Raw genomic sequence first — 12,254 nt, forward strand, 5'->3', positions numbered from 1 at the left:
AGTCCAAATCCAGATATGATGCTTTTGAGGTACCTGGAGACAGCTCTGGGATGCCCACTATTTAGCAGGTGAAGGGTTGGGAAAAAATGCCCATCTGGACTTAGCAGCATTAGGACAGCAATCACCTGGCAGGCATGCAGAGAGTGAAAAGAGATGACTAATCCTTAAGGGATGAGACAAACTAGAAGTGGCAGGTCAAGGAGAAGGTGCAGGAGCAGCCAGGTAGGTGGGAGGTAAACAAGGCAGGTGTGGTGTCCCAGAACCAAGGTTAATGAGGACACACAGGCTGAAAAGGATACCTGGATTTGGGGACCTGAAACTCATTCACCAGCTGCTTTAGTGACAGTATTTTCAGAAGTGGAGTGGGGGGAGAAGTCAGTTTTCAGTAGGCTAACATGTGAATATGAGGTCAGGAAATTAATCCCAAAGTGTAGGGAACTTTTTTTTTTTTTAAAGAGAGAGTGAGAGAGGAGAGAGAGAGATAATTTTTAATATTTATTTTTTAGTTCTCAGCGGACACAACATCTTTGTTGGTATGTGGTGCTGAGGATCGAAACCGGGCCGCACGCATGCCAGGTGAGCGCGCTACCGCTTGAGCCACATCCCCAGCCCCACTTTTTTTTTTTTTTTTCAATAAACTGGCTATAAAAGGAAGAAGAGAGAAAGAGGCTGATACCTGGAGAGCAGGAGGTTGAATGACAGATAGTTTTTGTTGTTGTTTTTAGACAAGCAAATTAAGTACATTTCAAAGCTGATGAGAATGAGCCTTTGTAAGAAGGGACAAGAGTTGAGAGGTGGGTCATGATAACAGAGAGTTCCTGGAATGAGTAAAAGAGCTGAGCTCCACAGTGGAGGGCAGGTTTGACCTGATATTGGTGGAATGACACTTTTTCCATTGGTGACAGGAAAGGAAGGGGAGAGGCTGGATCTGAAGCCAGAAGATCTGACAGATCATTTAATGGCGGAGCACAGAGTTCCCATCTAATGGCTTCCAGCTGCCCTGTGTGTAGGAGACAAGCCAGCTCTGAGAGTTAACCACAGGGCAAGGGTTGAAGTCTGAGGAAAGTGCAGGAGGTATAAATGAGCCATTGTGCAGAACAGAATGGAGCATGAGCCAGCCAGGGTGACCTGCTGAATAACTCAGAGGCCCAGCTGAGGGTGAAGGGATGAGCCGCCCACAGTGGCATCAGTCCACCTGGGTATGAACTTGTGCAGCCTCAGCAGCTTGAGTGCAGTGGGCAGCCATGCAGATGGCTGGACTCATGCAGAGTGGGGGCGTGCCCTAGCAGGTGCATCCAGAGGAAAATAGGGCAAAGGAGTTCAGAAAATTGGTAGGAGGATGGATAAAGGGATGGCCCACAGATTCTAGGTGGAATAGACAGGTGAGTATAAGAAGCCAAGTGGCCAGTGGAAGGGGAGAGAATTCAAGGAGAGGGACTTCTTAAGGACAGTCAATGAGTATATCTGTAATAAGAAACACTTGGGGTTATGGACAATCAGAAGCTTGGGCAGTCAGGGGGCCCTGGGTTCAGTGGGATGAAAATAAGAGCAGAAGGGAGTGAACCAAAAAAATCTCAGCCAAATTAAGTCACTTGTTAAGACCAAGCTTGACCCCAGGAAAAGGGAATAAAAGGCATAGAGCAGCATTGCAGGGGAGCAAAGGGTGACTCAGTTGAAGTACCTACCCACCATGCCTGAGGCTTTGGTTCAATCTCCAGTACCACCACCAAACAACAGACAAGCAGTACCAGGAACGGATGGCACTGTGGTAACCCCATTTCCCAGTGATTCAGCAGAGCACTACATAAGGAATACAGGACCTGAAGACACTTTCAGAAATCTTGATTTAATTTCTCACTAAAGAGGATTCATTGCTATAATGAATAATGAAGAAAAAAAGACCTGACCAGAAAAGAGGAGTTACTAAATACAAATTGGAATTTAGCTTGGAAATCCAATTATCTCTGCCATGGACTTTTCTGTATGATGTAATAATATGAATTTAAACAAAATAGCTAACATTTATTGAGTACTTCCTATGCATGAGGCACTTTGCTAAGAACATTATGTTTACTTGGTTAAATCTCTAGAAGTCTCTGAGGTATGTATCTTTATTATCCCTATTTTATTGATGAGGAAACTGAAACCTTAAAGAGGTTAAGTGGGTCTGTTTTCCACCAGTACAACTGCCCCCCAACTCCCTGCAGGTTAAACATCCACAGATTCAACTAACCATGGATGGAGAATATTCAGAGAAAAAAATGTGTCTAGGGCTATGATTGTGGCTCAGTGTTAGAGTGCTTGCCTAGCATGTTTGAGGTAATGGGTTCGACTCTCAGCACCACATAAAAATGAATGAATAAAATAAAGGCATTGTGTTTATCTATAACTAAAAAGAAAAAATTTAAAACGTGTCTGTACTAAATATGTACAGCCTTTTTTCTTGTCACTCTTCCCTAAACAATTCAGTATAACAACTTATTACATACATTTACACAGTATAAGGTATCGTAAGTAATCTAGAAATGATTTAAATATATAGGAGGATATGCATAACTTATATGCAAACACTATGGCTTTTTGGTATCTGCAGGGATCCTGGAACTCATCTCCCACAATGGTAGTGGGTGACTGTACTCTTTTAATTTTCAGATAAGGATAAAAATGCCAATTGGTTGAGGAATGAACCATTAAAATGATGGTACAGTTTACCTAAAGTTCACCTAAATACTAAATAATGATTTTGATTCAATGGAGACACCAATCTGACTTTTAAATGTTTAAAAATCTCAATACCAACCTATATTTCTCTGAATGAGCATGCATTCCTTTTCCTTTGCAGAAAAATGGCTTCTCCTTGAAACTCCAAAGTTAAAGCAATATTTATTCTTGCCCATGTCAAACAAAGTGCAGTTAAACACTGTTCTCCTCTCTCCCAGGGGCAAGCTGTTTTCAGCTAGCTGAATGGTCCTCTCTCCAGGGCGTCTGGGGGCCTCCTTGAAGACAGCCACCACTCCTTGGACGAAGACACACGGTGGGGGCAGGACCATCACCTCCACTCCAGACTCACACGTGAGCTCTGGCACCATCGCCAATTTATATCCAAATTTCTGAGCCAGGTCAATGGGTCCTGTGGAAGTGATGACTGAGTCTCGGCCACCCAGCTTTAGCACCACGGTGACATAGGCCTCTGGCCCCACAGGTGCACAGCCAAAATCAACCCATTGACTTTGAGTGAGTTCTGCCCTTTTGCTAGTTCTTATCTCTAGTGGCTGACCTGGACTTGTCCTAGCCTCAGGAAGACTGTTGGTGAAGATGACATCCACTAACATGTCAGGTTTGTCACCAGGAAACAGACACAGTGGCTGATTGGTAAAAAGGCCCACCTGGAAGGTGCCTTCTGCTGCCTTGGATGTCCTGTTCAAGTCAACATGAAAGACGGGCCATTCCACCTTCAGAAAGGCACTTTTCTCCCACCAGGGGACTGCAGTACTGTTGTCTATCACGTCCGGAGTCATCATGAACCAGTAGTCGCCAGCCTCTTTGAAGTAGAAGCACTCAAACTCCAGTGTTCCCTGGGACTGGTTGGTCAGGAGGTACTTGGTGGTAAGAGTCTGATTGGTGTTGGCCTCCAGCAGCAGGACAGACACATTCCTCAGCGTCCCGTTAGCACCATCAGCATACTGGAAATTCACTGACACGGTGCTGTTGCTTAGTGCTACATGGCCTGGCTCTCCTAAGAGGAGATACTCGGCTTCTCCAAGGACTGAAATGAAATGGATGGAAATTGTTTAAAAAGGTGCATCTGAGCAGCACTATTAGTGACACTGATGAAAGCAGCATTTTAGACACTAGGGAAGCTGGAACCCAGCCAAGGATGAAATAGCATGTAAAATGACAACAGACAGCTCCTGGGCTCCGGACATTGAGCTCATTCCATTTTAAGTGGCTCTGTTTTCTCACCACCTTTCACGATATTTAGAATAATGAATTAGTGATAAGTACTCTGAACTCACAACTCTCATCATATTGCAGTGAAACTCTACAAAACTAGAATAACAGTTGACAATTCTCAGGTTAAAAATCAAAAAACTCACATTTCTTATTTTAATCATGTTCTGGTTTTTAGGTATGTGGGGGAAATGAATAGATGGTGAAGTTAGCAAGAGCTTGATACAACTGACACAATCAACTGCTCTAGATTATTTAAAATATAAGACACTATTTTACCTCATAGTTGTTATTGTCTAGTATTCAAGACAAGGGCTTGGGAAAGGAATCAGTCTTCTTGGTTTATCTGAGGTAGAATTTTTTAGATGGATAAGATATGTTGACACTTTATTTTGCATGAATCACCCAAGGGATAGAATGAATATTCATGAAATAACTAGGCTTGTCCTTGACAATTTTAATGACATTACAGCAATTGGTATTGGCCTAGATAGGACAGATGACTTCTAGTCTCCCAAGTATCAGACAGTTAGGATCAATCATATCTTTTAAAGAGATCCAGCAGAGCAGTTGAAGTGAATAAGACAAAGAACACAGATACACAAGAATCCTTGTTTCTATTTTGAACCCCATCCAAATACACATCAAAGAGGCAGAATTTGGCAATGAGACAATCAGTTGGCCCATGACCGGGGAATGAACAACTCACTGCCCTTTTGGTTTGAAAAAGAACTAGTATAATTATCAGTTTATTATTCTTATATATATATATCACATCCATGTATACTGTGTACATATTCTATATGTCCAAAGGGGCTCATGTGTTTTCCATTTGGGTTATAGTCTTTACAATACCCTTACATATTTGATCAAAGATTCTTAGAATTAGCATATAAATATGTTAGCACATAGAACTATTTTTTTAATTAGCTCAGCACTTCACCTATTTCTTATTTGAGATGAGGTGAAATAATATACATAAATTTTGGATAGACTTGAATGCTTGATCATCACTTACTTGAAAATCATTCTAGGATAAAGGTGGGTTTTGTTTTGTTGTTTTCCACTTATGCAAAATGGAAGTTGAAGGATGTTCGCTTATGTCTGGAAATAGCTCAGGTCAAGGAAGGTGACTGATTCTGGAGCAGGTCATACGTTGGTTCAGAGCCCAGCTGGTAACTTTTGTAACTAGTAGGTAAAGAGCATGCACCACAGCCCAGGGAAGGAGTCAAGACTGAGAGAAGTCACATTAATTTCAATCTCAAAGGGACAGGTTGGTTGTGGGGTGCATTTTAAAATTAGAGGCACACAAACTATTAAAACAGCCTAGGTGTCCATCAGTGGATGAACGAATAAAGAAAATGTGGTATATATACACAGTGGAGTTTTATTCAGTCATAAAGAAGAATGAAATTATGTCATTTGCAGGAAAAGGATGGAACTTGAGAGCATCATGTTAAGCGAAATAAACCAGAAGGTAAAGGATTGTATATTTTCTCTCATAGGTGGAAGCTAGAGAGAAAAAAGAAGAAAGGAGGAGGTGGGGGCTCACGAAAATCAAAGGGAGATCAGTAGAATAAAGGGACCAGGGAAAGGGAGGAGGTATGGATATGGGGAAAGACTAGAGATTGATAATGGCCAAATTATATTGTGCACATGTACAAAGACATGAGAACAAATCCCAACATTATTATTACAACTATAATGAACCAGTACAATCATGGGAAAAAATTAAGTGGTCCACTTTAGTAACTAATGGAAGTTTATCATAAATGACAATAAGGTTGTCGATGGGCTGATCAGATTCTGATTCGATTGGAGCCAGTCAAGGAAAGAGGCCACGTGCACAGTTGGAAATGGAGAACAAAGATGCAACTGATGAGTTCCAGCAGCGGCAGATAAGAGGTATGCACTGAAGAGAGATGAACTCCATTCCTTCAGACTAGAAGATTCTCTCATGGAGAAAACGATAATTTAGTTATAGCATATCCTGCTTACTCTAGTGTAGATTTCTCTATTCTTTCATTTCCCCTGTCCTCATTTCTTAATTGTATTTAAAGGATCTGCTCTATATAAATGTGTTGCTAAAAAAAAAAAAAAAAAAAAAAAAAAAACAGTGATGGTATTTTGATTCATATTAAAGGGAAAAAAAAAATAGATCTCTCAAAGTATCTTCTTTTCCATGAGTGACCTGTGCATTCAACTTCTGTTCTCCATTTTTTTGTACTGGGGATTGAACACAGGGCACTTTATCACTGATTTCTATCCCCAGCCCCTTGTTTGTTTTTTGTGTTTTGAGACAGGATCTCACTAACTTAACTTGCCCAGGCTGGCCTTGAACTTGGGATCCTCCTGCCTCAGCCTCCTAAGTAGCTGTGATTACAAGACACGTGCCACCATACCCAGCCACCCATTCAACTTTCGTTTGCATATTCTGGCAAGATATTTTGCTCTTTACAATAAACATCACTGTGTTTGTTTGTTTGTTTGTTTAAAGAGACAGTGAGAGAGGGGAGAGAGAGAGAGAGAATTTTTAATATTTATTTTTTTAGTTCTCGGCGGACACAACATCTTTGTTGGTATGTGGTGCTGAGGATCGAACCCGGGCCGCACGCATGCCAGGCGAGCGCGCTACCGCTTGAGCCACATCCCCAGTCCCGTACTGTGTTTGTTTAAATGGAGAATTTGGATGTCTTATTTATCACTGTGAAACCAAGGACACTAATTGTTTTTTGTAGGAAGCTGTTACATGTAAAGCAACTTTTTTAAAGTAGTGATAAATTACTTTAAAAGAAACAAACTCCAAATTTCCTTAAATCGAGTGTCATCTTTCTTAAATAAACTTCTTTTAAAAAAAAAGTCTGAGAAAGGAGATCTGGCTAAAATGACCTCTACATGCTCTGGTTTATTGTTGTTGTTTTTTTTTAATATTTATTTTTTAAAAGTAGTTGGACACAATACCCTTATATTGTTTATTTATTTTTATGTGGTGCTGAGTATCAAACCCAGGGCCTCGCACGTTCTAGACAAGCGATCTACCGCTGAGCCATAACCCCAGCCAGCTCTGGTCCATTTAACTGGCTTTGCCACTGACATTACTCAAGCCAGGGTTACCTGTTTCTTGAAACACAATTCTTTCATCAAATCTGAAGAGTTTTTACTCTCATACCATCAAGTGCTTAGATGTCTAGAAATATTAACAAATCATCAAAAGTAGAGAAGATTAAGTCACATTGTTGATGCTATTGGTTCAACAGTTATACAAGACCATTTCAATAATTGAGAAATGAACTCAATTTTGAGATGAAACAATAAAAAGAAGTAACTTTAAACACCTATTATATGCTCAGACATTCAAGGTGTTCCACATACTTAATTTTTTAAAACACTGACCCTGTGAAGTCAGTGTTATTGATAAGGTTGAAAGAGACTAAGAACTTTGTCTAAAAGCATACAACTGAAATTCAGACTGGTTCCAAAGATACTCCAGTGGCAAAACTCTGTTGTCCAGTGAAATCTCTCTCTCTCTCTCTCTTTTTTGTTTTTTCAGTGCTGGGGATAGAACCCAGGGCCTTGCGCACTGTAGGTTAAGTGCTTGACCATTGACCTACAAACCCAGTTCAAGTCAAGAGAAATCTCGTGTAGAACCCCAATATACAAAACATCAGTGTGTGTGTGTGTGTGTGTGTGTGTGTGTGTGTGTGAAGTGACTTATAGTACTGAACTTCTGGGAAATCAAAGAGAACTCAGGGTAACAAGCTTATTTCCAATTTATTGAAATGGTAGTGAGTTTTTTAAAAAAATGTTTGAGTTAAAAATATATTTAAAGTACAATTTAAACCATCATGCTGAACTCCTGAAGCACCTTAAGAGAACCCAGGGTTGCAAAGCCACCATTTAAAAGGTTCTAGACAGTTGACCCTATTGACTCTTCCATAGAAGTTCATCAACATCAGTAAATTATAATCTTCACATTGACGCTTGTTTATTGATACCTTTAGCACCAAGTACACTCACAACACTCACCATAGTCACAGAGCACCACCAACAATAGATTTGAAAAGTCTTTCAACATTGGTTTCATTCTGATCAGCAAAATCCCAGGTCTTTAGTCTCCTCATGTCCTTTCTCCCATCCGAATTGTGATTTTCTTTTTCCAAAAACACCTGAAATTAGAATCTCAAAAAATGATGACTCCATTCAACGTGACTCATAAAATCACAAACTGACAAAGCCATTATAAGAAGTTGAACTTCCTAGATGATATTAAAAGAAAACCAGAGAGAACAATAATTTTCCTTGGGGCCATGACCTGTAATCGTATAAACTGAGCTCACCTGTCCAGAACATTCAGGTATGTCTAATACCAAGAGTATCTTTGCACAACATGAAAATCTTTTATCTTTATAGCACATTTTAAGTAGAGAGTTTTTGTTACTTGCTTAATTTTATCAAAGCTGATAGCCAATCTGCATAACACATTTCCACATGATTTATATGCTGGGCATTTCTCACTGATCAGTTTACTAAGTATTTGTCAAACTTTCATTTATCAGTGCTATGTGGAATTCCCTACCTGGATTCCACAAACAGGCTATTAAGATTTCTTTGAATAATGAGTGTTATCTGAATTGCTTCATTTCTTTGATTTCTATGAACTACATCCAAAAGATCAAACCTTGAAAGATACCTGATATATTATATGAAATCTGAACTCCATGTGGCCCTAACTTTCCTTATTTAGGAGAGTCTAAGGAGAAAACATAAATAACAATTATCATCTCTTGTCAGTCTTCCAAAATTTCTTGTTGCTGCTATGTATTGGGAGATAGACGATTCATACAGCAGTCTTTCCAGACCACCAGAGAAGGCAGGGAAGACCTTATTGGCCTGTGGCTCACAATGATTTGTGGGAAAAGGCCAATAAACAAATACTAGAACATTAGATTATAGAAAAAGATGCAGGGCATTTATAGCCAATTTTTTTCATATTAGAATCTAGCAAACTATGTAACCAATGTAATCTAGCAAACTATGTAATCTAGCAAATCTATTAAACGTAACCAAATACATATTTCTTAATGTTTACAGTCTCCCTATTATTCCATTTTTTTTTTGTCTTGTTTTATGGTACTGGGTATTGAACCCAGGACCTTGCACACTTAAGCAAGCACTCTAGTACTGAGCTACATTCCCAGTCCCATATTTAATGTATATTTAAAAAACAATTATATTACATTTGAAATATATGTTACCTCCCTGAAGATAAGAACAGAAATTAATGGAATTAAGCAGACAGCCTGCAATAAGCCAAAATTCAATGGAAAGGAAATTGGTGTGTCCCTTAGCTTTCTTTCAGTAAGAATTGGTTGAACAAAAGAAAGTGAGCTTCCTGTGAGGGAAGCAGACATCTCAAGTGTAACTATACAAATGGGCAGGGATCCCTCCCTTTCTCAACTTCCACAAAAAAAAAAAAAAAAAAAAAAGAAAGAAAAGAAAATTTTGGTTTGGTGGAATTAGCCACATATTTGACCCAATCCTAACCTTGAACATAGATTGGGAAACCTGACCAAAGACAGTAGGTGAGGCCCTGGAAGACAGCATCATCCAATCTCTGGGGCAAGTATGGGCACTTAGGGTAATTAAAATGCTTCATTTAAGTCACTGATAATCAGTAACCAAGCTTCCAAAAGCTGAACTGGCTTTTTTTTTTTTTTTTTAGGCCATTAATCTTAACTAATTTTATGATTATAATACATTTTCCTTCTCATGAAAATGACCAGTAAAACACAGAATTGTGTGATAATCTATATTTAGACTGAACAGAAATGGAATTATAAAATAAACTGGCCTACCTATAAATCATAATATGTATTCCGTTCACAGTCAGAATCCATCCTTGTGTTTTTTTTGTCTACCTTGCTGTCTTTCAACATGTTATTCCCAATTCCACTACTGACTACTTAACAGTGTTTGGCTTGAGAATCATGTCAAGAAAATAAGTTAGGTCCATTTAAGACACATTTTAAAATATTTGTATAGGCGTTGGGAATGTAGCTCGTGGTAGAATACTTGCCTAGCATGCTGGAGGTCTCGGGTTGAATCCCCACACGGAAAAAATAAATGGGAAAAAAAACTTCCCCAAATAGCAACTTGTACATAGCATTCAAGTACATAAACGTTTGTAGATAAATTCTAAACGCATCTGCTGAGAGGTAAGAGGGTGAAGAGAAGTTGTGAATATTCTCAATGGCATCACTCAACCTTAGATCCCATGCTTTTGCTAAAACAGCTAAGTAAACGCTCCTATATTCCCTTTCACACCTGCCAAAAAATAAAAAAATAATAATTCTCTAATGACTTTCCAGAGTTGAAATTACAAAAACTAATTAATTAATTTAATTAAACAGAAACAAAGTGTCTTTTGTCCCTCTGACAAACATGCATATACTCTTGTACATATCTAGGAATAATATTTATTAGGAGGAAATCCAATTCCAAAGCCGTTTGTATGAACAGACTTTGTTTACATATCCAGTTGAGGCTGCTGTACCTGGGTTCCCTGGGAAGGCTGCGCAAGCCCCGTTTACTCAGCTTCCAAAGGCAGCAGGTCAAGTTCATGCTAGGAACTCCAGCCATGGAGCGGTCAGTACAAAGCCCTTTTAATGAAGATCGTCTTGAAATTCTTACATCTCATGTTATTTGTATCCCAGAAAAGATTGATTTTTGTTAAGAAACAAACTTACTCGGCAACGCTTAGTCTCAGAGCTACGATTTTTCAAAGATCCCAAACACCTGGACTCAATACCGCCTACAGCCGATCTTGGTTACATCGGCAACACTAGCGTCGGGAAGAGCCGGGTTCAGGGTAGACTCCTGGGTGTAAAATCAACACCTTTTAAGAGTTGTTCCCCGGGGACCGAAAGCGGTAGGTGGAGTGAACGCCACTATCCATCTGCGCTTTCAGGCTGCCAGGAGGAGGCAAGGTCCGGCAGCACTTCCCGACCCCCGTGGCACAGGAGCGCCGGCCGGGGCGCGGGCATCCAGCTGCCCAAGGCTCTCCTTACCTCTGGGGATTCGCGAGGGTGGGGAGGCTGGACGGAGGTTTCAAGGCCGGCCGGGAGAGGTGGAGAGGCGGAGAGGCGGTGAGGCGAGAGGGGGGCCTCAAGGGCCGCGAGGCTGCGCGCGGAGCATCCCGCGACCCCGGACTGCGCTCCCGCGCTCCGCGGTGCACCGCTCCCGCAGCCCCGCCCGGACCCGCCCCGGACGACAAGGGGAGGCGGGCACCCGGAGGGCGGGGGTCATTCCGGACCCAGCGAGGTCCGCCCCCGCCACTTCTGGGCAGCGCATCCTTTCCTGCCCCCTCCGGCTAGCCGCCGCTGGACAGGAAACCCGCAGGAAACGTGCGCGCCAGGCAGGGTTTTGCGGGGAGGGGGCGGGGCACCCCAGACGCTGCACCCCCAGCCCCCAGCCCGGACCTAGTGTTTCAAGGGTAAGCCATCTCCAGGCACTTAAAATACAATCACTTCTTTACCTGGGTCAGACCGAAAGAAAAGCCATTGAAGTGGCATAAAGTGTGGGCTGTAAACTTGTTTTCCCAAATGTCGTTGAAGAATTTCAAAGGAAAAGTTCAGATAAATTGCACATTGCTTTTTCTTCTCCTAGAGCCAGACTTGGCTTTTAATTAAATTAAAAATAACTAAGCATTAAAAAAGAAAGATGAGTGTTAAATTTGTCTTTTTAAAAGAATTGAAGAGGATAGAGTTCCACATCAACATCGGTTATTAATAATGTACACTGAGGTTTACCATTTGTTTTCTTTTATGCATAACATATTATTTAAACATTAATTTTGTATGGTAATAGATAGCAGAGCACAGCCCCTGGAGAACCAGCGGTTAGAAGGAAACACCAGGGAATCTTTGGGGTGGGAGTGTGATACATTGTGCTATTGGTTAGGGTGTTAGGTGGATTTACTACGCATTTGTCACAGCCCATGGGACTTAACATGTGCATCTCACTGTTTGTAAATATCACCTAAAATTTCAAAAGGTTTTAAAACATGTCATTTGCAGATCCTTTAATTCATCATCTTCTAAAAGGCAGCACAATTATTCACTTATGCTATTGTTGCCGCTGTGGATGAGTCCTTGCTTCTCCAATGTTGAAGAATAACACCAGAGAAGCATGGGGAGGCAAGGTCAGAGTGGAAAGTTAGAAGTTTATTAAAGGACAGCAGAAAAGACGCCTCCTGGTGGAAGAAAGGGACCCAAGAGATGGAATCCATGGACATGCGGTTGTCT

At 40.8% G+C, this 12,254-nt stretch overlaps 1 protein-coding gene across 5 annotated transcripts in view; it reads right to left on the bottom strand.

The window, feature by feature from the left end:
• Positions 1-11,406, bottom strand: part of THSD1 (thrombospondin type 1 domain containing 1) — a 31,229-nt gene extending 19,823 nt beyond the window's left edge. The window contains exons 1-4 of one of the 5 annotated variants that reach the window (XM_081304175.1): positions 11,019-11,401; positions 10,698-10,827; positions 7,978-8,117; positions 2,801-3,766 (exon numbers count right to left, since the gene is read on the bottom strand). In XM_081304175.1, coding sequence (XP_081160301.1) covers positions 2,801-3,766; positions 7,978-8,035 — 1,024 coding nt within the window. In that variant the 5' untranslated portion in view covers positions 8,036-8,117; positions 10,698-10,827; positions 11,019-11,401. Of the gene's footprint in view, positions 1-2,800; positions 3,767-4,969; positions 5,140-7,977; positions 8,118-10,697 lie in introns of those variants that run through there. The other 4 variants (XM_081304176.1, XM_081304174.1, XM_081304173.1 and 1 more) reach the window with 4 other exon arrangements.
• Between the last annotated feature and the right edge of the window lie 848 nt (positions 11,407-12,254).

Source organism: Spermophilus citellus (assembly GCF_964194105.1).
Source record: "Spermophilus citellus genome assembly, chromosome: 1".
In the NCBI taxonomy this organism is placed as follows: domain Eukaryota; kingdom Metazoa; phylum Chordata; class Mammalia; order Rodentia; family Sciuridae; genus Spermophilus; species Spermophilus citellus.